General features: G+C 48.6%; 1 protein-coding gene across 1 annotated transcript; it reads right to left on the bottom strand.

Moving 5' to 3' along the window:
• Positions 1-4,795: 4,795 nt before the first annotated feature.
• Positions 4,796-24,610, bottom strand: LOC139234790 (phytanoyl-CoA hydroxylase-interacting protein-like). Its single transcript, XM_070865480.1, has 4 exons — positions 24,446-24,610; positions 10,199-10,373; positions 8,139-8,256; positions 4,796-5,333 (listed from the first exon to the last, which is right to left on the bottom strand). The coding sequence occupies exons 1-4, from the start codon at positions 24,608-24,610 to the stop codon at positions 4,796-4,798; spliced, it is 996 nt and encodes a 331-aa protein (XP_070721581.1).
• Between the last annotated feature and the right edge of the window lie 847 nt (positions 24,611-25,457).

The following is a 25,457-nucleotide window of genomic DNA, read 5'->3' as shown; positions in this document are numbered from 1 at the left end:
CAGCCATGATCTCATTGAGTGGCGGAGCAGGCTCGAGGGGCCGAATGGCCGACTCCTGCTCCTAATTCTTATGTTGAAGGCTCCTATTGTTCTACAACACCCACAGCCTTTTGGCGGGGGGGGAGGGGGTGGGTGGCGGGGAGTGAGTTCCAGCTTTCCAATTCCCTCCGTGAGACAATTACTTCCAAACAAAACACGCATGAAAGGCGGAACTACAATCTGAGTCCAAGGTTTTCAAGCAACACAGAGGAAAGGTGCTGGGGGGTCGGGGAGGGTGACTGGCCCACAGGCTTTGGGGGAGGTGAATGTGTGTGTGGGTGTGTGCAATACAGCAGCCACTAAACATTATGGACTAGAAATGCGTCTGATAGGCACTGCGTGTAATGTCTGCTTATCCGATAGCGCCCGAGATTAATTTCTGGGCTGATGTATTTAAAAGCGCACACGCATTCACACCGCGTGCTTACGCAGCTGCTCGTTCACTCGGCTGGTTCCGGAGATGAGGGGGTTACCCTATGATGATAGATTGAGTAGACTGGGTCTTTGCTCGTTGGAGTTCAGAAGAATGAGGGGTGATCTTATAGAAACATTTAAAATCATAAAAGGGATAGACAAGATCGAGGCAGAGAGGTTGTTTCCACTGGTGGGGGAGACTAGAACTAGGGGGCACAGCCTCAAAATACGGGGGAGCCAATTTAAAACCGAGTTGAGAAGGAATTTCTTCTCCCAGAGAATCTGTGGAATTCTCTGCCCAAGGAAGCAGTTGAGGCTAGCTCATTGAATGTATTCAAATCACAGATAGATAGATTTTTAACCAATAAGGGAATTAAGGGTTACGGGGAGAGGGTGGGTAAGTGGAGCTGAGTCCACGGCCAGATCAGCCATGATCTTGTTGAATGACGGAGCAGGCTCGAGGGGCTAGATGGCCTACTCCTGTTCCTAATTCTTATTTTCTTATGTTCTTATGTTCTTATGTTCAGACAGGCGCGTGCAACAACAACATCTTGTATTTATATAGCGCCTTTAACGTAGTGAAACATCCCAAGGTGCTTCACAGGCATATTATGCGATAAAAATTTGACACCAAGCCGCATAAGGAGAAATTAGCGCAGGTGACCAAAGCTTGGTCAAAGAGGTAGGTTTTAAGGAGCGTCTTGAAGGTGGAAAGAGAGGTCGAGAGGCAGAGAGGTTTAGGGAGGGAGTTCCAGAGCTTGGGGCCCAGGCAACAGAAGGCACAGCCACCAACGGTTGAGCGATTATAATCAAGGACGCTCACGTGGGCAGAATTTGAGGGGTGCCGACATCTCGGGGGGTTGTGGGGCTGGAGGAGATTACAGAGATAGGGAGGGGGCGAGGGCCATGGAGGGATTTGTAAACAAGGGTGAGAATTTTGAAATTGAGGCGTTGTTTAACTGGGAGCCAATGTAGGTCAGCGAGCACAGGGAGTGATGGGTGAGCAGGACTTGGTGCGAGTTAGGTCACGGAGCAGCGAGCACTAGGGTGGTGGGTGAGCAGGACTTGGTGCGAGTTAGGGTATGAGCAGACAGAAATGCATGCACGTGCTTGCGTGACGAGGTCACACACTGCACCAGAACCCATCTCCTGGCCACAATCCCGAGACAGTCCGGTCGGAAGGGTAATGACACAATGCCCCTTTGAGAGACAGTGGTGGACCTGAATGCTGCAAGGGATGAATCCCGAGCTGGTGGTGAGAAGTATGTCGCAGTGCCAGCCCCTCCAGGATTGCCCCAGGATTTCTGCATTTATCTCCCTGACGTGCCACTCGTGAGAACAATCATAGGGGACATTTCACACATTGTGTGTATGTGGTTTTTCTTCTCATTTCCTTGAACACTATTTGATACAACTGCATTGGTGATGAGAAAAGGGCTATTTGACCTGGAGGGCAGGAGATATGGGGGCGAGAATTGCAGTGTCACCGTGTGTGTCCGATGTGTGCGCGCACCCAAAGTGGATGCCGGTTCTCGGCACGCGATGGAACTGGACAAGTTAGATGCAGGAAGAATGTTCCCGATGTTGGGGAAGTCCAGAACCAGGGGTCACAGTCTAAGGATAAGGGGTAAGTCATTTAGGACCGAGATAAGGAGAAACTTTTTCACCCTGAGAGTGGTGAACCTGTGGAATTCTCTACCACAGAAAGTTGTTGAGGCCAGTTCGTTGGACATATTCAAAAGGGAGTTAGATGTGGCCCTTACGGCTAAAGGGCTCAAGGAGTATGGAGAGAAAGCAGGAATGGGGTACTGAAGTTGCATGATCAGCCATGATCATATTGAATGGTGGTGCAGGCTCGAAGGCGGAATGGCCAACTCCTGCACCTATTTTCTATGTTTCTATGCGCCAAGAATCAGCTTTTGACAGATTGCGCGCATTCCTGCAGGAAAGACATTTGCGCGGCGGAGATTTGGGCTATTTGCCCAACTCTTGACCAGTGAATGTCCTTCAAACTCTTACGCCTGGTAAAAGCAGGCATATAGTCTACTTTTACCAGCATTAATTTTAAAACATAGGAAAATTAAATTGAATCACTCATTTTTATATTAAAGACCATGTCTATTTTTTTTAAAAATTCAAACAAATTATTTTTTTTTTGCAAAACATTTAATTACATTCAATTTTAAATATTTGAGGTGTTTTTAAAAATTTATTGTGTTGTGTTTCTGTGTTTTAGGGGATTATTCTCATTGATAGTACAAGCTCCCATGACTACCAATGGGAATACTAGATTGTGATTGGAGGTCCAGGCCCACGTGACTCCAGGAAGCGCATACGTACCTGGGGAGCATGTCCCTGTGCGCCGCGCAGCGAATGAAGTTCACCAGCAGCAATCCTACGTTCCTCCGGGAGCACCAAGTATTTTCGTAAAAGAAATTCAGGTTGGAGGTGTTTATCCGAAGGAAGCCTCTGACCACAATTCTCCCAACCCGCCCCCACCCTCCCCCCCATGTGATGAGAGCTCCAGGTGGATGTAGAGAGGATATTTCCACGGATGGGGGAGACTAGAACTAGGGGGCATGATCTTAGAATAAGGGGCCGCCCATTTAAAACTGAGATGAGGAGAAATTTCTTCTCTCTGAGGGTTGTGGATCTGTGGAATTCGCTGCCTCAGAGAGCTGTGGAAGCTGGGACATTGAATAAATTTAAGACAGTAATAGACAGTTTCGTAACCGATAAGGGGATAAGGGGTTACGGGGAGCGGGCAGGGAAGTGGATCTGAGTCCATGATCAGATCAGCCATGATCGTATTAAATGGCGGAGCAGGTCGAGAGGCCGTATGGCCTACTCCTGTTCCTATTTCTTATGTTCTTAATACCTGCAACCAGTATTGGGCAAACCCAGGGTAAGGGGCAGGAAAGACCCATTGGCTTTCCATGCGGACCTGCTGGTGCAAGGGGGTGATTCAGCTCCAGGCCTTGGTCACAGAGAGCCACACATCTACAGGGGAGACTTCCTGTTGGCTCAAATAGCCTCAACGCAAATGTTTCTGGGCCCTGTTGGCCCGGTGTTGATTGTGGGATTAAGCGGATCAGCGATGTGTCCGTGAGGCAGTGCCGACCAGACCAGTGGTGTGGTGATTGCCGTCGGCGCTGGGGTACCTGAAGGGTGGGGCAGTCCGGCTGTGACGGATGATTAGCGCTGAGCAAGCAGCCCCTCCAGCCCGGCGCAATGGATCTCTGGCTCCGGTTCAATAGATCTCTGGCTCTGGTTCAATAGATCTCTGGCTGGGGTTGAATAGACCTCTGGCTGGGGTTCAGTAGATCTCAGGATCGAGTTGAATAGATCACTGGCTGGGGTTCAGTAGATCTCTGGCTGGGGTTCAGTAGATCTCTGTCTGGGGCTGACTAGATCTCTGGCTGGGGTTCAGTAGATCTCTGGCTCCGGTTGAATAGATCTCTGGCTGGGGTTCGGTAGATCTCTGGCTGGGGTACAATCGATCTCAGGGTCGAGTTGAATGGATCTCTGGCTGGGGTTCAGTAGATCTCTGGCTGGGGTTGAATAGATCTCTGGCTGGGGTTCAGTAGCTCTCTGGCTGGGGTTCAGTAGATCTCTGGCTGGGGGTTCAGTAGATCTCTGGCTCCGGTTGAATAGATCTCTGGCTCCGGTTAAATTGGCTTTGCAAGGTCTCCTCGTCCTTTCTCATTACAATGAGAGATTGATGTAGAAACAGGGAGACATGTTGTGCTTCAGGGGATTAAAGTGTTTAGTTAAGATTTCATTTGTGCTCACAAGGTCTGATGTGTCAACGACTAAGATGTGGCCTTCCATTGGGCTTCAGTTTGATCGAACCAGTGTCGCAAGTAACAGCACGTTGCAGGGCAAGGGTCAGCCCTCTGAGAGACCGCAGCTGTATTGTGCTCTGCCTCGTGTGCTCTGTCCTGAAGGGGCTTCAGGGGCATTTCAAGTGTGTGTGCTGCACAATCACGTTAAAACTGGTAATAAATAGACATAGCAGAGATGAGTCCTTGTATATAATGGGACCATGTCCGTGTGTGGTATATTAGCACCTTTTGTACAGAGAAATGTCTGGACCCTCTCCATTACCCAATTGTCTCTGGGCGTTTGTTGGTGCTTTGACATCCTTGTGGGTCCAATTGTCTAACCCCTCGTTTCCTCCTCTGGATTATAATGAACTAAAGTATAATGGCGGGGGGGGAGCCCATCCTACAGACTGAAGCCCCCTCCACCCATCCCGTTTGCTCACAGTGGATCTGACGGCTGGCTTGCACCCCCCCCCCCCCCAACTCCCCTTCCCTCCTGCGCCCCCCTCCCCTTCCCCCTAACGCCCGACGCTGATGTTGCAGGTCTTGCAGCTCGGGTCCTTCTTGGCATTGGCCGTGGAGAGGCTCATGAGCTGGTGGCCTCCGATCTCCCCCAGGATGCCCTGGGCCAGGCTGAGGGGCTGGGTGTAGATCAGTTCCAAGATGAGGTCCTGGGCGTGGTGGAAGACCAGCCGGCCCTCGGGACCCTCGGTGCAGGTCAGGAAGGGGTTGCGGGTGCTGTCCAGCAGCGGCAGCCGCTCCCGGCAGAAGAGGTCGCCGGCAGAGCCCTTGGGGGCGAGCACCAGGATGGCATAGTGGTAGGCGGTGTACATGCAGTAGAAGTCGGCAAAGTACAGGTTGGTGCCGGGATGGAAGAGCTGCTCGGCCTCCACCTGGAAGCGCAGCCGGCCGTAGGGGGAGTCCAGCTGTGGCTCCCCGGTGTTGAACTCGGTGTTGCAGCTGAAGAAGATGCCGTGCAGCATGCTGCTGACTGGCGATCCGTGGCTGCCGCTGTTGTCCTTCAGGTAGGGCTGCATCACGCCATCGTGGTGGGTCCTGCAACGGCAACCGGTTAAAGTCAGGCTCGATCGCAATCCAGCAGCTGCCCAGAACCGATCCGCCCGCCCTCCCACCTCCACACTGTCCCATCAAACACTCCCAGGGCAGGTACAGGGGGTTAGATACAGAGTAAAGCTCCCTCTACACTGTCCCATCAAACACTCCCGGGGCAGGTACAGGGGGTTAGATACAGAGTAAAGCTCCCTCTACACTGTCCCATCAAACACTCCCAGGGCAGGTACAGGGGGTTAGATACAGAGTAAAGCTCCCTCTACACTGTCCCATCAAACACTCCCAGGGCAGGTACAGGGGGTTAGATACAGAGTAAAGCTCCCTCTACACTGTCCCATCAAACATTCCCAGGGCAGGTACAGCACGGGGTTAGATACAGAGTAAAGCTCCCTCTACACTGTCCCATCAAACACTCCCAGGGCAGGTACAGGGGGTTAGATACAGAGTAAAGCTCCCTCTACACTGTCCCATCAAACACTCCCAGGGCAGATACAGCACGGGGTTAGATACAGAGTAAAGCTCCCTCTATACTGTCCCATCAAACACTCCCGGGGCAGGTACAGGGGGTTAGATACAGAGTAAAGCTCCCTCTACACTGTCCCATCAAACACTCCCAGGGCAGGTACAGCACGGGTTAGATACAGAGTAAAGCTCCCTCTACACTGTCCCATCAAACACTCCCGGGGCAGGTACAGGGGGTTAGATACAGAGTAAAGCTCCCTCTACACTGTCCTATCAAACACTCCCAGGGCAGGTACAGGGGGTTAGATACAGAGTAAAGCTCCCTCTACACTGTCCCATCAAACACTCCCAGGGCAGATACAGCACGGGGTTAGATACAGAGTAAAGCTCCTTCTGCACTGTCCCATCAAACACTCCCAGGGCAGATACAGCACGGGGTTAGATACAGAGTAAAGCTCCCTCTACACTGTCCCATCAAACACTCCCAGGGCAGATACAGCACGGGGTTAGATACAGAGTAAAGCTCCCTCTACACTGTCCCCATCAAACACTCCCAGGGCAGGTACAGGGGGTTAGATACAGAGTAAAGCTCCCTCTACACTGTCCCATCAAACACTCCCAGGGCAGGTACAGCATGGGTTAGATACAGAGTAAAGCTCCCTCTACACTGTCCCATCAAACACTCCCAGGGCATGTACAGGGGGTTAGATACAGAGTAAAGCTCCCTCTACACTGTCCAAACAAACACTCCCAGAGCAGGTACAGCACGGGGTTAGATACAGAGTAAAGCTCCCTCTACACTGTCCAAACAAACACTCCCAGAGCAGGTACAGCACGGGGTTAGATACAGAGTAAAGCTCCCTCTACACTGTCCAAACAAACATTCCCAGAGCAGGTACAGCATGGGTTCGATACAGAGTAAAGCTCCCTCTACACTGTCCCATCAAACACTCCCAGGGCAGGTAAAGCAAGAGGTTAGATACAGAATAAAGCTCCCTCGACACTGTCCCATCACACACTCCCAGGGCAGGTCCTGCATGGAGTTAGATACAGAGTAAAGCTCCCTCCATACTGTCCCATCAAACACTCACAGGGCAGGTACAGCATGGGGTCAGATACAGAGTAGAGCTCCCTCTACACTGTCCCATCAAACGCTCCCAGGGCAGGTACAGCATGGGGTCAGATACAGAGTAGAGCTCCAGTAATGAGTGTCCTAATACACAGGCATTGCTGGGGTAGGAAGCTGACCCCAATGCTGCCCTTCCCTGGATCATGCTCCAATCGCTTTTACTACAACAACAACAAATTGATTTATATCATGTCTTTAACATAGTAACACACCATACAAGTGTAATTAGAAAAGATTGGCACCGAGCCAGGTAAGGCGATATTGGGACAAGTGATCAAAAGCTTGGTCCACGAAGTAGGTTTTAAGAAGTGACTTAAAGGAAGTGAGTGAGATCGAGAGGTGGAGAGGTCTAGGGAGGGAAGCCCAGAGCTTAGGGCCTTGGCAATTGATGACACGGCCGCCAATGGTGGAGCGTTGGAAATTGGATGTGCAAGAGGCTAGAATTGGAGGAGCGTAGAGATCTCGGAGGGTTGTAGGACTGGAGGAGTTTACCGAGATAGGAAGGGTTTGAAGCCATTGAGGGATTTGAAAACAAGGATGGGAGTTTTAAAATGAATGCGTTGCCAGACTGGGAACTAATGTAGGTCAGCGAGCACAGGGGTGATGGGTGAACGGGACTTGGTGCAAGTTCGGATATTGGCAGCAGAGTTTTGGATGAGCTTCAGTTTACAGAGCGTGCAAACTGGGAGACCAGGTAGGAGTGTGTCGGAATAATCAAGCCTCGAGATAACAACGGCGTGGATGAGGGTTTCAGCAGCAGAGGTGGAAACGGGCGATATTTTAAAACTTATTTGTTCATGGGATGTGGGCGTCACTGGCAGGGCCAGCATTTATTGCCCATCCCTAATTGCCCCTTGAGAAGGTGGTGGTGAGCCGCCTTCTTGAACCGCTGCAGTCCGTGTGGTGAAGGTGTTCCCACAGTGCTGTTAGGGAGGGAGTTCCAGGATTTTGACGCAGTGACGATGAAGGAACGACCGATATATTTCCGAGTCGGGATGGGGTGCGACTTAGAGGGGAACTTGGAGGTGACGGTGTTCCCGTGCGCTTGCTGCCCTTGTCCCAGGTGGTAGAGGTCGCGGATTTGGGAGGTGCTGCCGAAGAAGTTACGGGGATGGTTGTAGGCTGTGTTGTTAATGGAAAGGATATGGGGCCGGAAACTCAGCGGAGGGTCAAATAGGAATAGGCAATAAATATAGTACCTTATGTATTCGAAGTATTCCTTGTGCTGGTTGCGATAGAAGACAGAAAACCTCAGCATACGTCCAGCAATGACTTCCGCCTTCTCCATTAACTGTTTCAGGTGGGCAGAGGAATAATCTGAGAAACACATCCACAAGAAGTTAGTTGCGTTGTAGGATACTGTCTCTTCCCAACTTGCTGTTATTTACCTCCCCCTCTGTCCCATCCCTGTTAATCATCTAGCTCTACTCGAGGGGGTAAGACCCGGACTCTCACCCTGATTCCACAGCCACGACTGTCCTGCCTGGCCAAAGGGTTGGGTACAGGAAAATTACTGCTCCCCCTTGTGACTATTAACACATTCCCAGGGATATCTTACAGGGTGCTCCCAGGAGAGTGTTAATATTCACAGGATATCTGTGGGAGAATTAATATTCACAGGATATCTCTGGGAGTATTAATAATCACAGGATATCTCTGGGAGTGTTAATATTCACAGGATATCTGTGGTAGTGTTAATATTCACAGGATATCTGTGGTAATGTTAATATTCACAGGATATCTCTGGGAGTGTTATTATTCACAGGATATCTCTCGGAGTGTTAATATTCACAGGATATCTCTGGGAGTGTTATTATTCACAGGATATCTCTCGGAGTGTTAATATTCACAGGATATCTGTGAGAGAGTTAATATTTACAGGATATCTGTAAGAGAATTAATATTCACAGGATATCTCTGGAAGAATTAATATTCACAGGATATCTCTGGGAGAATTAATATTCACATAGGTCAACACAAATAAACATTTGGAAACCACACTCTAGACATAATTCATAAACATCTTTTTTATTTACTTTTATTGTCAAAAAGAGAAACCAGGGTTTGGTTTAGATTTTGCAATTTTCCAGAAAAGCTCAAAATCTCAGAGCTGCGAGGAAAAGTGAAAGAGGAAGATCGAATTAAAACAAGCCAATCACAGTCGCTGAGTGTAAACGGGTTCCAGTCTGCCACTGAGTGCATATATTCTATGCCTTGGCTAATAAAGGAAAGTATTCCGTGTGCTTTCTTAACCGCCTGAGCTACCTGTCTGCTACCTTCAGCAAAGTGAACTCGATAGACTTTAGTCTGTTTTTGTCTCTCAACTCCTTTCGCTGAAAGAGATCTAGTCGATTGCCGTCACTGAGTGTAACTTGGATCTAGTTGATTACCATCACTGAGTGTAACTTGGATCTAGTCGATTATTGTCCCTGAGTGTAACTTGGATCTAGTTGATTACTGTCACTGGGTGTAACTTGGATCTAGTCGGTTACTGTCACTGAGTGTGCCTTGGATCTAGTCGATTACTGTCACCGGGTGTGACTTGGATCTAGTTGATTACTGTCACTGAGTGTACCTTGGATCTAGTCGGTTACTGTCACTGAGTGTAACTTGGATCTAGTCGATTACTGTCACCGGGTGTAACTTGGATCTAGTCGGTTACTGTCACTGAGTGTAACTTGGATCTAGTCGATTACTGTCACTGAGTGTAACTTGGATCTAGTCGGTTACTGTCACTGGGTGTAACTTGGATCTAGTCGATTACCGTCACTGGGTGTAACTTGGATCTAGTTGATTACTGTCACTGGATGTAACTTGGATCTAGTCGGTTACCATCACTGGGTGTAACTTGGATCTAGTCGGTTATTGTCACTGAGTGTAACTTGGATCTAGTCGGTTACCGTCATCGAGTGTAACTTGGATCTAGTCGATTATTGTCACTGAGTGTGACTTGGATCTAGTCGATTACTGTCGCTGAGTGTAACTTGGATCTAGTCGATTGCCGTCACTGAGTGTGACTTGGATCTAGTCACTTACTGTCACTGAGTGTAACTTGGATCTAGTCGATTGCCGTCACTGAGTGTAACCTGGATCTAGTCGATTACCGTCACTGAGTGTAACTTGGATCTAGTCGATTGCCGTCACTGAGTGTAACCTGGATCTAGTCGATTACCGTCACTGAGTGTAACTTGGATCTAGTCGATTACTGTCACTGAGTGTAACAGGTTTATGATTTCAGACACTGAATCAGACTGCTCACCTCCTGTGCAGAATTCCACCACCTCGCTCCAGTCAGACACCAGGTATTCTCCGTCGCTCTGCTTGATGGCAATCTGCACAGCGACGCTGTACTCTGTACGGGGGCTGAGGAACCAGTGTCCTCGCACTGTCATCGGAAGTGCCACAGCCCTCGCCACCAGCTTGGTAGGGACGTCCTGAGTAGCCAAGAACAACATCACAATGAGTTTAACTGATCTGCTTTCTGTGCCTAGGGGGCTGCTGTTTGATTAAGCCATGTGCATAAAGCCTGCATTCTTCCCAGGGTATTGAGTGACTAATGGACTGTTTGCCTTTATCTCAAGGGGGATGGAAGTTATACTTCAGTTGTTCCGAGCCTTGGTCAGACCCCATCTGGAGCCTAAGCAACACATCTCAGGGAGGATATATTGGTCTTGGAGCAGATGCAGTTCAGATTCAGTATAATGATCCCAGGCTAAAAGGATCAAATTATGAGAACAGGTTGCAGTGAGTAGATTTGCATTCCCTTGAGCATAGAAGATTAAGGGGTCATCTAATCGAAGTCTTTAAAATGATAAAAAGCATTTGAAAGTGTTATGTCTGTAATGCACTTATGAATGACTCCACGAGGCAATGTGTTGTACTCAAACTGTAGTGACCTTGGTCCTTTATTCGTAACTCCAGAGTGAGGCACAAGCACGGTGGGCAGCCTTTTATACTGGGCCCTGCACACCTATGCAGGTGACCCTCAGGTCTCCTACCGCAGTGCCCTCTGGTGGACAGCCTCTACCACCAGTTGCACCCTCTAGTGGTGCCAGCATCGTATATACACAGTGTAAACCTTATTGATAGTACATCAGGTAACAAGTCTCCATCTTATGCAACTATACAGTGACTACACAAGAGAGTATATCTAAAGTCTGCATGTATAACAGAAAGGGTAGATAGAGAGAAACTATTTCCTCCAGTGGGGGGAGTCCGGAACCAGAGGGTTTAATCTTAAAATTAGAGCGAGGCTATTCGGGGCTGGAATGTATGCACCTGTTTGTAGAGCTGTTGAGTTGTGAGTGGCTTAGCCAGTCACGTGATGTTCACAAGACTCAATAAAACCCCAGCCAGTTGGGTTCGGGGGATCCACGATGAGGCAGGTGGTTGTGAGCCTGGTGGATGAACTGGTAATGTGTGGTGTGATTGTTAAACCTTTTGCCAATAAACCAACTAGTTCTTAATAGCAATGTGTTGCTATGAATTCTTAAGCAAAGAACCCATGGAGCAAATACATTACAGGGGTGATGTCAGGAAGCACTTCATCACACAAAGGGTCGTGGAAATCTGGAACTCTCCTCCCCTAAAATACTGTGGATGTTGGGGGGTCTAGGAAAACTCCTGTACAAATTCCACTGCCTTTCTTTAATTTCATCGTCAATGTTCCCCATGTATAAAACCCAGGATACCAGTTGCCATTCTCATGCAGTTCCACCTTTAAAGATTGTGGTCTTGAAATTCACCTCCATAGTGCCGGTATTTTTGGCCTTTTTATTTTTAAAACTGCATCTGCCTTGCTTGCGCCCAAGCCTGGCGCCATCTCGGTTGGATGCCTGAAGCCTGCGTCAGTGGTCTCTTCTGTTTGGTCATTCCCTGAGCTGTTGGAGGTGTTGGGCTGAAACCAGCCTGGATCCACCCCGGGGAAGCCTTTCCCCTTAACTGCCTGTTTCGCTCTCTCGGTTGCCCGTTTTTATACCTTATTTCATTTGGATACCGTGCATCAATAATTTTTTACCCATTCCATTGTCCAATACAGGGGAGTGAGTATCTATGACAGCCCCCTCCCCTCCTCCTGAGGTCATCTTCTGCCTTATCTCTGTTCTAAATGTCTTGTTGTCCCACCATGGCAATTGTTTATTCTATGCCCCCTTGCTGCTTTCTTTATCAGTTTTAGTCATGCCCGCTTGAAGGCCTGTTTTTTGTGTCCTGACCTCATATCGACCTTAGCTCTCTGTCTACTTCTTATCTGATGTGGCTGGAATTTCTCCTGTGCCATCAGTCCCGCTCATCTGCTGAGTTGGCACACCTACTTATTTAATAAAATCATATTTCTTTTATAATTCACAATTTTTTCAGATTCATGATTTCTTACAATTGTTGGTAAGTGAGAGATGGTGGTACATTGAGCAGTGTGCGAGGCCTAGTGGTGCAGTTGGTGGGAAACAGCATTTGAAGATGCATTCACCGACCTTGACTGTCCATGTGAGATCATTGAACTTCTTTCGGCGCTGGATCCAGGCCTTCGGGGCAAGACTGCTGGCAGTGATCGCTTGGGCTATCTGTTTCCACTGCCTTCTCACTGTGTGTCTAGAAGGCCTCCTGGTCCCCTGTGGGTAGAGAACCTCTCTCCTCCTTTCGACCCCCTGCACTATGGCCTCTGGTGCTGCACCCGAGAACATTGGTGCCCTTTCTCTACCCGGTTGAGCCATTACTGAGTCGCAGTTGTGCTCACAAGCAGTTCCCGCGGCTGCTGAATGCAGAAAGCACCTCACCTTTCAGAGGTGCAGACTGCCTTTCGGAAATGGAGGCTAGCTTTAAATAGAGCTAACCTTGTATGAACTTCGGCTCCCTGTCGAGCGCTCAGCAGCACATTCAGCGGCAGGCTAAACGCAGCAATCATTGTAATTAGCAGGCAGCACGAAGGCCTCAGACTGAGATGGTTGGGTTACTTTGAATGGGCGCGGGCCGATCGCACACGGCGATCCTCGTGCCCCGTTTTCGTGCCTAATCGAATTTTTAGCCCTGCATCTGCTCATCTGGTTCTCTCTGTTCTACCCCTCATTCAGGGCACATTTCTTTTCACTTGTGATTTCAGCAAATTATGAAGCATTGGTCATGGAACCAATCAGGGAACAGGCTATTTTAGATCTTGTATTGTGTAATGAGACAGGGTTAGTTAGCAATCTCATAGTAAAGGATCCTCTGGGGCAGAGTGATCATAATATGATAGAATTTCACATTAAGTTTGAGAGTGACTTGCCTAAGTCTGAAACAGAGTCTTAAACTTAAATGAAGCCAATTACATAGGTATAAGGGACGCGTTGGCTAAAGATAACTTGGAAAAATAGATTAAAAGTGGTGGTAGATAAGCAGTGGCTAGCATTTAAAGAAACATTTCAGAATTCGCAACAAAAATACATTGTATTGAGAAGCAAAAACTCCACAGGGAAAGTGATCCATCTGTGGCTAACTAAAGAAGTTAAGGATAGCATTAGATTGAAACAAGAAGCTTATAATGTTGGCATAACACATGGAATAACACTACTGGACGCAACAGCCTGACCCAGCCTTGCTCAATCAGGCTCAGGCCCAGATCCAGAGATCTGATTTGCTGCACAGATGCCAGTTGCTGACCTGTGAAGGACTGTGCGATGGGTCCTGTGTGTAGGTGTTGCAAGCGGAGGAAGTCCATCCGGGAGAGCGCTGAGCACCTCGAGTCTCATCACCGAGAGCATGCAGAAACCAAGCACAGGCAATGGAAGGAGCGTGCGGCAAACCAGACACCCCACCCACCCTTTCCTTCAACCACTGTCTGTCCCACCTGTGACAGAGACTGTGGGTCTCGTATTGGACTGTTCAGCCATCTAAAAACTCATGTTAAGAGTGGAAGCAAGTCTTCCTCAATTCCAAGGGATTGCCTATGATGATGATGAAACACCAGATTACACATACACTCAGATATAGTAATGCAGGATTAGGTCTTTATTGAAACCTCATACTATCCACAACCAGTATGGGTGCACAAGTCTTTTCATACGGCGCAAAACAAGTATGAGAGCTGCTTGAGGCAAAACACTTCACAAAACCAGTGTGAGCACGAGTTTTTGAGACATCACACACAACCCGATTCCAGTGTGAGCTGATAATCAGTATTCCCTTACACTTCCTATACTAACTTTTACCTTTGATCACTATATTTCATGCATACCACCAACAAATCATGGTACATCAAAGGTACGTACAAGTGTTAACAGAATAACAACATAAACGAAACATCCAAACACTCAACAGACCGAATGGTTTTGTTGCTGCAATAATGATCAATAATGACAAGCGAGAGTCTAACCACTGTCCCTTGACATTCAACGGCATTACCATCGGTGAATCCCCCACCATCAACATCCTGGGGGGTCACCATTGACCAGAAACTTAACTGGACCAGCCACATAAATACTGTGGCTACAAGAGAATGTATCTGCAGTGAGTGTCTCACCTCTTGTCTCCCCAAAACCTTTCCAACATCTACAAGGCACAAGTCAACAACACTCAAGAAGCTCGACACCATCCAGGACAAAGCAGCCCGCTTGATCAGCACGCTACCCACCACCTTCAACACTCACTCCCTCCACCACCGGCGCACCGTGGCTGCAGTGTGCACCATCTACAAGATGCACTGCAGCAACTCGCCAAGGCTTCTTCGGCAGCACCTCCCAAACCCACAACCTCTACCACCTAGAAGGACAAGGGCAGCAGGCGCATGGGAACACCACCACCTCCACGTTCCCCTCCCAGTCACACACCATCCTGACTTGGAAATATATCGTCGTTCCTTCATCGTCGCTGGGTCACAATCCTGGAACTCCCTCCCTAACAGCACTGTGGGAGCACCTTCACCACACGGACTGCAGCGGTTCAAGAAGGCGGCTCACCACCACCTTCTCAAGGGGCAATTAGGGATGGGCAATAAATGCCGGCCTTGCCAGCGACGTCCACATTCCAGGAATGAATTTTAAAAAGCCATGTGCAGCTGCAGGCGTGACTGTGTGTCACCCAAATAAGGAAGGTGCAGCATACACACAGTAAATTGAATATATTACAGGTTTCAATTTAGTGACAAGAATTCAAGCCCAATGACTCTTATGTCCTCCTTATTTTAATCAACTAAATAAAGAGCGATTAGGTGTGTGAGGTTTTCACGTGGTGTCTGCGCCCTATTGTATGGGTAAGTCATCTTTGTGCCATCTATACATGTTTCCACAAACACTTTCTGATGCCAAATCTTGATGTTTTGGAAACATGTATAGATGCCTCGCTGAGGGGACAGCGCCAGCCAGTGAGTGGCACGATGGTTTACCTGGAAATCGGCACAGTCCCGGCCTGCAAGAACATCAGCAGGCCGGGGCCATTGGGGGGAGCAGTGTGCGGTGGTATACCACTGCAGGGAGCAGTGCGTGCTGCTGCAGGAGGGCGACGGCTGCGAAGCCAGGTCGCTGATTGCAGTGCGGGCAGGCACAGCCGGAGGGGCGAAGGAGCGGCGAGAGTCCGTAGAGAGAAGTGACCGGGGCCCAGAAGAGGCTTGAGTCTGCGACCCAGAAGAGGCGAGGGCCCAGGGGCAGCACGGGCCCAGCCCACACTGCGATATGTGTGCGCACTGGGTCCGTGCAGCAGAGCTGGTCTCCAGTCGTCCTGGTTAATCCTTGTCACTGGACCAAGACCTCGCTCTGTCAAGCCCGTGTGGTGGCTGGTGAGCAACGGTCACCCCACGTTCAAAAAATCCACGCACAGGCATCTTCCACCCTTCAGGATGTAGTTCGGGATCCAGAATATTAGGTCCTTCATTGAAACACCTGTGAACTCATCCCTTTTTGGCGTGGAAGCAAGCCATCCTCAACACGAGGGACTGCCTACGATGATGATGTATGCGTAAGTCTAACCATTTCCTTGAAAACTTTGTGGGCTAGACTTTTCCAAGCGCCCCTCTATTATGTCTATGACGTACCTATGGATGACTCCACGAGGCAGTGTGTTGTACTCAAACTGTAGTGACCTTGGTCCTTTATTCCAGACTCCAGAATGAGGCACAGCATGGTGGCTCCCCTTTTATACAGCCCCTCCAGGGCAGGACAGGAAACCCCGGTCTCCACCAGTTGCACCCTCTAGTGGTGCCAGCATAGTATATACACACAGTGTAAACCTTATTGAAAGTACATCAGGTAAACAAGTCTCCATCTTAAGCAACTATATACAGTGACTACACGGAGAATATATCTATAGTCTGCATATATAACACCCTCAACGTCTGATTACCCGCCCAGAAAAAACACCAACGTTTTGCAAGTAATGCTGATGAAAATTTGCATAATTAAGTTAAAAATAATCTCCCGGCGAGAAAATGGATCTTGCACCAGTAATCTCGACGGTTTCTCGGTGGTTAAAGGGGCAAATAAGTGAAACGGACGGTTCTTAAAAATGTTTTTAAAATTTAGTCGGAGGCTGTGGGGGGAAACTTAAAAATAAAAATTTCACTGAAAGAAAAATACAAAGTTAAAAAACATTCCCAAGGCAGTTTTAAAGCTAATCGCCGTTTTACAATTAAAAAAATAAAGAACATTTAACTTACCTTTGCAGAGTGTTCATCTACCGCCCGGTTTAAGCAGCTTTCACCGGGCGGTTCCCTCGGCAATCTGGATGGACTTCTGTTGAGGCCAAACCTACGCCCTGGCGATTTTCTCGGCGGTGCACGTCGGGGGTGTGCTCCCGGCGGGCGTTTTGAGATTCGGGCCGTACCATTCAAAAACAAAAGGGGGGAAACTTTCGCCGGGGCGGTTTCTCTCCCAAAAACAGCCGTACCACCGAGAAAACCCGCCGCAAATGAAGGTGAAAGTTTAGCCCCCGTATCTTTTCCCATCTGCCTCATGTTACAAAGCTTTTCCCAGCACTGATTGCTCAACACAGTGAAGAAACTTATGGATTTTCAAAAAAGATTTGGAGTGTGATTCATTCCCTCTCTCCTTTTATTGGCTTAGAGTTGGTTTGTTCTTTGGTTACATGCTCACTGGATTTCTCACTGGAGGGCAATCCACCTGATGCCCTCCTGTTCCATTAACATATTCCCCTACATCTTTTGTTACAGTCAGTTAGACTCGAAGCACTGACCACGCTTGACCAGCTCTGATGGGCGGATCACATCGTCCGCATACCCAATACTAGACTCCCAAACTAAGCGTTCTACTCAGAGCTCCGACACGGCAAGCGAGCCCCAGGTGGGCAGCAGAAACATTTCAAGGACACCGTCAAAGCCACGTTGAAAAAGTGCAACATCCCCACCGACACCTGGGAATCCCTGGCTCAAGACCGCTCAAAGTGGAAGAGAAGCATCCGGGAAGGCGCCAAACACCTTGAGCCTCTTCGCCGGGAGCACACGGAAGCCAAACGCAAACAGCGGAAGGAGCGCACGACAACCCAAGCCCCCTACCCACCCATCTCTCCAACCACCGTCTGCCCCACCTATGACAGAGACTGTAGGTCCCGCATTGGTCTCATTGGTCATTGGGGCTCAGAGGAGGCGAGGGCCCGAGGGAAGCACGGGCCAGCCCACACTGCGATATGTGTGCACGCTGGGTCCGTGCAGCAGAGCTAGTCTCCAGTCGTCCTGGTTAATCCTTGCCACTGGACCAAGACCGAGCTCTGTCAAGCCCCGTGTGGTGGCTGGTGTGCAACGGCCACCCCACGTTAAAAAAATCCACCCACCGGCATCTTCCATCCTTCAGGATGTAGTTCGGGATCTGAAATAATAGTTCGGGATCTGGAACATTGGAACACCTGTGAACTCATCCCTTTTTGGCATGGAAGCAAGCCATCCTCGACTCCGAGGATAAAAGATGTACTAGATACAAATGTTTAAGAGAAGGGGCTGTACTTTTCTTGATATTTTTCGATATGTGTGTGAAACAGCAAGTGTTGACGGAAAGTGCAAGGGAGCAAAATTAACAGGAACAGCCTGAAATTTCACTTATGTGTCTCTGCTGATGTTAATCCAGCTCCCTCACACTGTCACATTGCTATTTATATAAGCTGGCTCCCAATGGGACTGGAGTTTGACACGTGATTGCCAAACCAGTGAGGATCACCAAGGGTAATGATTTCAGTCGCCAATTGATCCATTTTTGGGTGTGTTGAGGTAACCCAAAAATATTGATGCGAAGAAAGTGAAATCATCGGATAGTGACCCTGCCATATGGTACATTCTCTATGTTTCTCCAGTATTCTTCTAGAACATTCTTAGTAGGGGATTGCTCTGGACTTTAGTGGAGCACCTCCTGAACACCCCTCTGCTGCTCTCTCCTTTTCATCTGAATGTCTCTCTTTTTCTTTTTCTTTCTCTCTCTCTTCTTGTCTGTCTGTCTCTCCCTGTCTCTCTCTCTCTCTCTCTGTCTCTGTCAGTCTTTCTTTCTCTTTTTCCCTCTCGATCTCTCTCTCCCTTCTCTTCTCTCTCGCTTACTCTCTCTCTCTCTCTCCCTGAAGCTCTATGATTACATTAATGTCAAGCATTTTGTGAGTTCCCGAATGTGAGGATCTTCGCTGTGAGAGATCTGTGAGCTGGTCGCTCTGCCGTTATCTATGGTACACATTAATAAACGGAGGCTAGACTCTGCCAGGAACCCAGCTATGGATAATGGTTTCCAAGGCAACGGTTGCTTGTGGTGCCATTTGCTGTTTAATTAGAACACAGTCTGAGCCAAGAGAGAAACAAAATATGAGTGGTACACGGATGAAATGGCTTTGATATTCTTCAAAACCGTAGCCTCCAATTTTCTTCACAAGCCACAATATTAAAAACATGCAGAGCAGGGGGCTTTCCAATGTACAGGTACTGTCAGCAGTGATAACTGAATATGGTTTGTGGAGTGAGGTCATAGATCAGCCATGATCTCATTGAATAGTGGAATAGGCTCGAGGGGCTGAATGGCTTCCTGTTCCTATGTTCCTAACTCTACACTTGGGCCACAAAGGGCATGTGTACGATGTTCAGCAGCTTTGTTAGTGAAATCTCTATCATACATAGATACCCGGGAGTGAGTTACAGGCTGGAATATAATAGAGGGTTCGGAGGCCTTTATATATAGAATAACGGATACCCAGGAGTGAGTTGCAGGCTGGAATATAATAGAGGGGTTCGGGGGGTTTATATATAGAATAACGGATACCCGGGAGTGAGTTACAGGCTGGAATATAATAGAGGGGTTCGGGGGGTTTATATATAGAATAACGGATACCCGGGAGTGAGTTACAGGCTGGAATATAATAGAGGGGTTTGGGGGGCTTTATATATAGAATAACGGATACCCGGGAGTGAGTTGCAGGCTGGAATATAATAGAGGGGTTCGGTGGGTTTATATATAGAATAACGGATACCTGGGAGTGAGTTATGGGCTGGAATCTAATCGAGGGGTTCGGAGGGTTTATATATAGAATAACGGATACCCGGGAGTGAGTTATGCGCTGGAATCTAATCGAGGGGTTCGGAGGGTTTATATATAGAATAACGGATATCTGAGGGTGAGTTACAGACTGGAATTTAATCGAGGGGTTTATATATAGAATAACAGATACCCGGGAATGAGTTACAGGCTGGGATCTAATTGAGGGGATTATATATGGAATAATAGATACCCGGGAGTGAGCTGGAGATTGAAATATAATCTCCTAACCAGCACATTCATCACCTGTGTGGAGCTTTTTAAAAATAAATCCCACGTGAATTGTGCCCTGATTATGCAACACATCAACCTGCATCAGTCAGACGCCCCCAGTGTAAGAACAATGGTTCCATTGCAGGGACCGAGTGAGATGTAATGTGGGCGAAGGTCAGTGCAATTAGACAGGAGCTGATGGCATTCATTCCAAAACGTTAGAATGAGTAGCGTGTAATCACTGCAATGACCCCGGAGGCCGCTTCTGATAAACTGTGATGAAATGTTTTTGTAACCCACGCTGTATAGCCCGATGCAAGATGGGATGCAGGAAAGATCTGGGCTGGAGGAGCACGAATCTCAGGCTCCGCTCAAAACCCGCAAACAAACTTGTTCCCGTTCACTGGCGGTAGCCTAAGTTTGGAGGAGAGAGAAACAATCAAAATCTTTTCAAGCTGCAGGTAAATCTCCCCAACCCTTCCCAGCTCTCCGCCCTCCTCTGGCGCAGTAACAATTCACAGGAATGTGAGGTGGAGCACAGCTTGCATGGGAGGAGTCCATGACTGTGAGTATGTTTGTGGAGCTGTTGAGTTGGGAGTGGCTTAGCCAGTCACGTGATGTCCACAAGACTCAATAAAACCCCTGCCAGTTGGGTTCGCGGGATCCACGATGAGGCAGGTGGTTGTGAGCCCGGTGGATGAACTGGTAATGTGTAGTGTGATTGTTAAACCTTTGTGTAATATAGTTGATTCATGGGTTCTTTGCTTAAGAATTATTAGCGAAGGTTTAACAATCACGCTACACATTACCAGTTCATCCACCGGGCTCACAACCACCTGCCTCATCGTGGATCCCCCGAACCCAACTGGCTGGGGTTTTATTGAGTCTTGTGAACATCACGAGACTGGCTAAGCCACTCCCAACTCAACAGCTCTACAAACCTGTGACATACATTACACTTTGCTAATACACCAACTAGTTCTTAATAGCAATAGAAACATAGAAATTTACAGCGCAGAAGGAGGCCATTTTGGCCCATCGTGTCCGTGCCAGCCGACAAAGAGCCACACGGCCCTCGGTCAGCAGCCCTGAAGGTTACATATAAACCTATGAGCAATGAACAATGGCGGAAAGTTAAATAGCACCCGGCCCAACCAGTCCGCCTCACACAACTGCGACGCCCTTGCACTGAAACATTCATAGAAACATAGAAACATAGAAAATAGGTGCAGGAGTAGGCCATTCGGCCCTTCTAGCCTGCACCGCCATTCAATGAGTTCATGGCTGAACATGCAACTTCAGTACCCCATTCCTGCTTTCTCACCATACCCCTTGATCCCCCTAGTAGTAAGGACTTCTTCTAACTCCTTTTTGAATATATTTAGTGAATTGGCCTCAACAACTTTCTGTGGTAGAGAATTCCACAGGTTCACCACTCTCTGGGTGAAGAAATTCCTCCTCATCTCGGTCCTAAATGGCTTACCCCTTATCCTTAGACTGTGTTCCCTGGTTCTGGACTTCCCCAACATTGGGAACATTCTTCCTGCATCCAATCTGTCTAAACCCGTCAGAATTTTAAACGTTTCATGTGTTGTTATGAATTCCTAAGCAAAGAACCCATGAAGCAAAGACATTACAATGCCCTCAGTCCCTCTCCCCCTCCCCCCTCTCCAACAGCCATATGGCTCTCAGAGGGCGAGTGCAGTCTGTAGGTGTTAATAACACACATGGGAGGTATGCCAGCTCACCCTGCCTGCTCCCTGCAGCTTCCTTCTTCCCATTTCTGACCATCTGTAGGGTTTTTTTTTGCTGCGTGTAAATCCTCTGGCCCCTTCTCCAGGGACCGTGCGTGTGTGGACGCTGGGAATGGCATGGAGCTGCAGAGTCAACACCCTCAGGGCAGGAGAACACTGAGCGATGGGTGGGGAAGCAACCAGTATGTGGCTGAGTCGTTGTGACTGGCTACAAGTCATCCTTACCATCGCTTCAACAGATCTATCATCATCACAGGCAGTCCCTCGGAATCGAGGAAGACTTGCTTCCACTCTTAAAATGAGTCCTTAGGTGGCTGAACAGTCCAATACGAGAGCCACAGTCCCTGTCACAGGTGGGACAGACAGTGGTTGAGGTTAAGGGAGGGTGGGACTGGTTTGCCGCACGCTCCTTCCGCTGCCTGCGCTTGATTTCTGCATGCTCTCGGCGATGAGACTCGAGGTGCTCAGCGCCCTCCCGGATGCACTTCCTCCACTTAGGGCGGTCTTTGGCCAGGGACTCCCAGGTGTCGGTGGGGACTTCGCACTTTATCAGGGAGGCTTTGAGGGTGGTCCCTGTAACGTTTCCTCTGCCCACTTGGGGCTCATTTGGTGTGAAGAAGTTCCAAGTAGAGCACTGTAACAGAACATTCACTCTCACCAGGGTTCACTACAACAAGGGTGTAGCTGAGAGTGTTAGAACAAGCTGTATACACTGTCTTTTTCATTCTCTCTCTATCTGTCTCTGTCTCTCTTTGTGTCTCTCTTTTTCTCTCTCTGTCTCTGTCGCTCTCTCTGTTTCTCCAGCTTTGTCTCTCTGTTTCTCTCTCACTGAAGTGCTCTCTGGTAATAGCTGCTGTCTTGAGAGCATTTTGAAATAAAATTTCGATTGGAATTATTTTGCATCAATCGGAGATGACAGCTGGTATTTCTGAGCTGCCACCTGTCAGCAATAAACGGCACCTGATCATCACCTGGGTCATAGAATCAATGTCCTCATTCTCCTCAGATGCTGCCTTTGGTTACCGAATATTCTATCAGTCACAACAATCTCTCTTTGGTTTTGCTTTTTCCTGCCAGTGATGTGGAAAATGCTTTGTGCTCTCCCTAGCTCAGAAGGGATGTCACAAGATAGATGTGGATGAGAAAGGCCATTCGTCCCTATTTTGATCAGAGCTCTCTCTCAACACATTTAACTGGGCTTTGCAGAAAGAAAGCAGTTTCCATAAGCAGGCTTATAACACACCCTGTGAGCTGCCCATTCAGACAGACTTGTTACATTCAGGCTAAGACTAATAGTCCCATTTATCTCTACTTAAGACAAGTACACAGAGGTGGACAGTGGGAAGCAGGGAATTTGAAATTTTGGACTGCTCTCCCATTATACATTTGTCTCTGATATGGAGGTAGGCTCATTTGAAGATCACTTGAATGGACGCCCATGTTTGCAATAAGGGCGTCCACCGTGACAAGTTCTAGTCATGAAGGGGAAGGATTACACTGCAGCAACTCACCAAGGTTTCTTCGGCAGCAGCTCCCAAACCTGCGACCTCTACCGCCTAGAAGGACGAGGGCATCATCATCATAGGCAGTCCGAAATCGAGGAAGACTTGCTTCCACTGTAAAAGTGAGTTCTCAGGTGACTGAACAGTCCAATACGGGAATTACAGTCTCTGTCACAGGTGGGACAGACAGTCATTGGAGGAAAGGGTGGCTGGAGAGTCTGGTTTGCCGCACGCTCCTTCCGCTGCCTGCGCTTGAATTCTGCATGCTCTCGGCGACGAGACTCGAGGTGCTCAGCGCCCTCCCGGATGCACTTCCTCCACTTAAAGCAGTCTTTGGCCAGGGACTCCCAGATGTCGGTGCAGATGTTGCACTTTATCAAGGAAGCTTTGAAGGTGTCCTTGAAATGCTTCCTCTGCCCACCTGGGGCTTGCTTTCTTGTAGGAGTTCCGAGTAGAGCGCTTGCTTTGGGAGTCTTGTGTCAGGCATGTGAACAATGTGGCCCTCCCAATGGAGCTGGTCGAGTGTGGTCAGTGCTTCGATGCTGGGGATGTTGGCCTGATCGAGAACACTGACGTTGGTGCATCTGTCCTCCCAGGGGATTTGCAGGATCTTACAGAGGCATCGCTGGTGGTATTTCTCCAGTGATCTGAGGTGTCTACTGTACATGGTCCACGTCTCTGAGCCATACAGGAGGGCGGGTATCACTACAGCCCTGTAGACCATAAGTTTGGTGTCAGATTTGAGGGCCTGGTCTTCGAAAACTCTCTTCCTCAGGCGACCGAAGGCTGCGCTGGCGCACTGGAGGCGGTGTTGGACCTCGTCGTCGATGTCTGCCCTTGCTGATAATAGGCTTCGACAGCACCTCCCAAACCTGCGACCTCTACCACCTAGAAGGGCGAGGGCAACAAGGTACATGGGAACTCCACCACCTCCAAAGTTCCCCTCCAAGTCACCAATCATCCTGACATATATCAGCCAATCCTGCATAGTCGCTGGGTCAAAATCCTGGAACTTCCTCCCTGGCGGCACTGTGGGAGCACCGTCACCACATGAACCATCACCACCTTCTCAAGGAGCAACTAGGGCAATAAATGGCATGAGTGCCAACAAGGCCCACATCCCCAGAATGAGTTTAGAAAAGGGGGAAAATCTACCCCACTAAGTGAATTTTGATTTGAACAGAGTGAGGAGGCCTGTCAGAACAAGAACAAAGAACAAGAACAAAGACCCGTTGGTTAACTTAGAAACATAGAAAATAGGTGCAGGAGTAGGCCATTCGGCCCTTCGAACCTGCACCACCATTCAATAAGGTCATGGCTAATCATGCAACTTCAGTACCCCACTCCTGCTTTCTCTCCATACCCCGATCCTTTTAGTCGTAAGGGCCACATCTAACTCCCTTTTGAATATATCCAACAAACTGGCCTCAACAACTTTCTGTGGTAGATGAACCGAAAGTTAAACAAATAGTCTATAGCCTGTAGAAATAAGCAGTTGTGCCATTTATATCCACGAATAAAGCTGCTAACCTGGAACCCCAGCCCACAAGCTTACCCTGTGCTTGAATTTGTTGGAGTCCTTGTTCTCTTTCTTATTGAGGTCAACAAAGTAATGTGTGATGCGCTCCCGGTCCTTCGCAACCGTCTTCCAGCAGATCTTGAAAGAGTCGCAGGTGATGTTGGTGATTTCGATGTTGTGAGGCGTTGACAGCAGCTCCATCTTTTGCTTTCTCTCTTTGCTGTTGGAAGAGGAAAAGAGATGGTTACATATCGAGCAAGGGACAACTTCACACGGAGCGACAGTGCCTAATGGCAGCTTGATCCTCAACACTCCTTGGGGGCTGTGGGAAGTGGGACTCCTCTCAATAATTAACTTGAATTTATATAGCGCCTTTAACAAGGCACTTCACAGGAGCGTTATCAAACAAAATTTGACACTGAGCCACATGGGAGGTATTAGGACAGGTGACCAAAAGCTTGGTCAAAGAGGTAGGTTTTGAGGAGCGTCTTAAAGGAGGAAAGAGAGGTTGAGAGGTGGAGAGGTTTAGGGAGGGAGTTCCAGAGCTTAGGGCCTACGCAAGCTGGAGGCACGGCCACCAATGGTGGAGTGATTATAATCAGCGATGCGAAAGAGGCCAGAATTAGAGGAGCGCAGAGATCTCGGAGGGTTGCAGGGCTGGAGGAGAGATAGGGATAGGGATACATGAGGCCAGTGAGCACAGAGGTGATGGGTGAACGGGAACTCGGTGCGAGTTAGGGTACAGGTAGCAGAGTTTTTGATGTGCTCAAGTTTATGGAGGGTGGAAGATGGGAGGATGGCCAGGAGAACATTGGAATGGTCAAGTCTAGAGGTAACAAAGGCATGGGTGAGGGTTTCAGCAGCAGATGAGCTGAGGCAGGGGCAGAGTCGGACGATGTTACGGAGGTGGTGGTAGGCTGTCATGGTGAAGGAGCAGATATGGAGTCGTCCGCTAATCAAATTGGGCACTTCATATGTATGGGCTTCACGGGTTCTTTGGTTAAGAATTCATAGCAACACATTGCTATTAAGAACTAGTTGGCTTATT

This window comes from Pristiophorus japonicus, chromosome 22 (genome assembly GCF_044704955.1).
Source record: "Pristiophorus japonicus isolate sPriJap1 chromosome 22, sPriJap1.hap1, whole genome shotgun sequence".
In the NCBI taxonomy this organism is placed as follows: Eukaryota; Metazoa; Chordata; class Chondrichthyes; family Pristiophoridae; genus Pristiophorus; species Pristiophorus japonicus.
The sequence above is the reverse complement of the archived record's forward strand: the minus strand, read 5'-3'. Positions and strand labels throughout refer to the sequence as shown.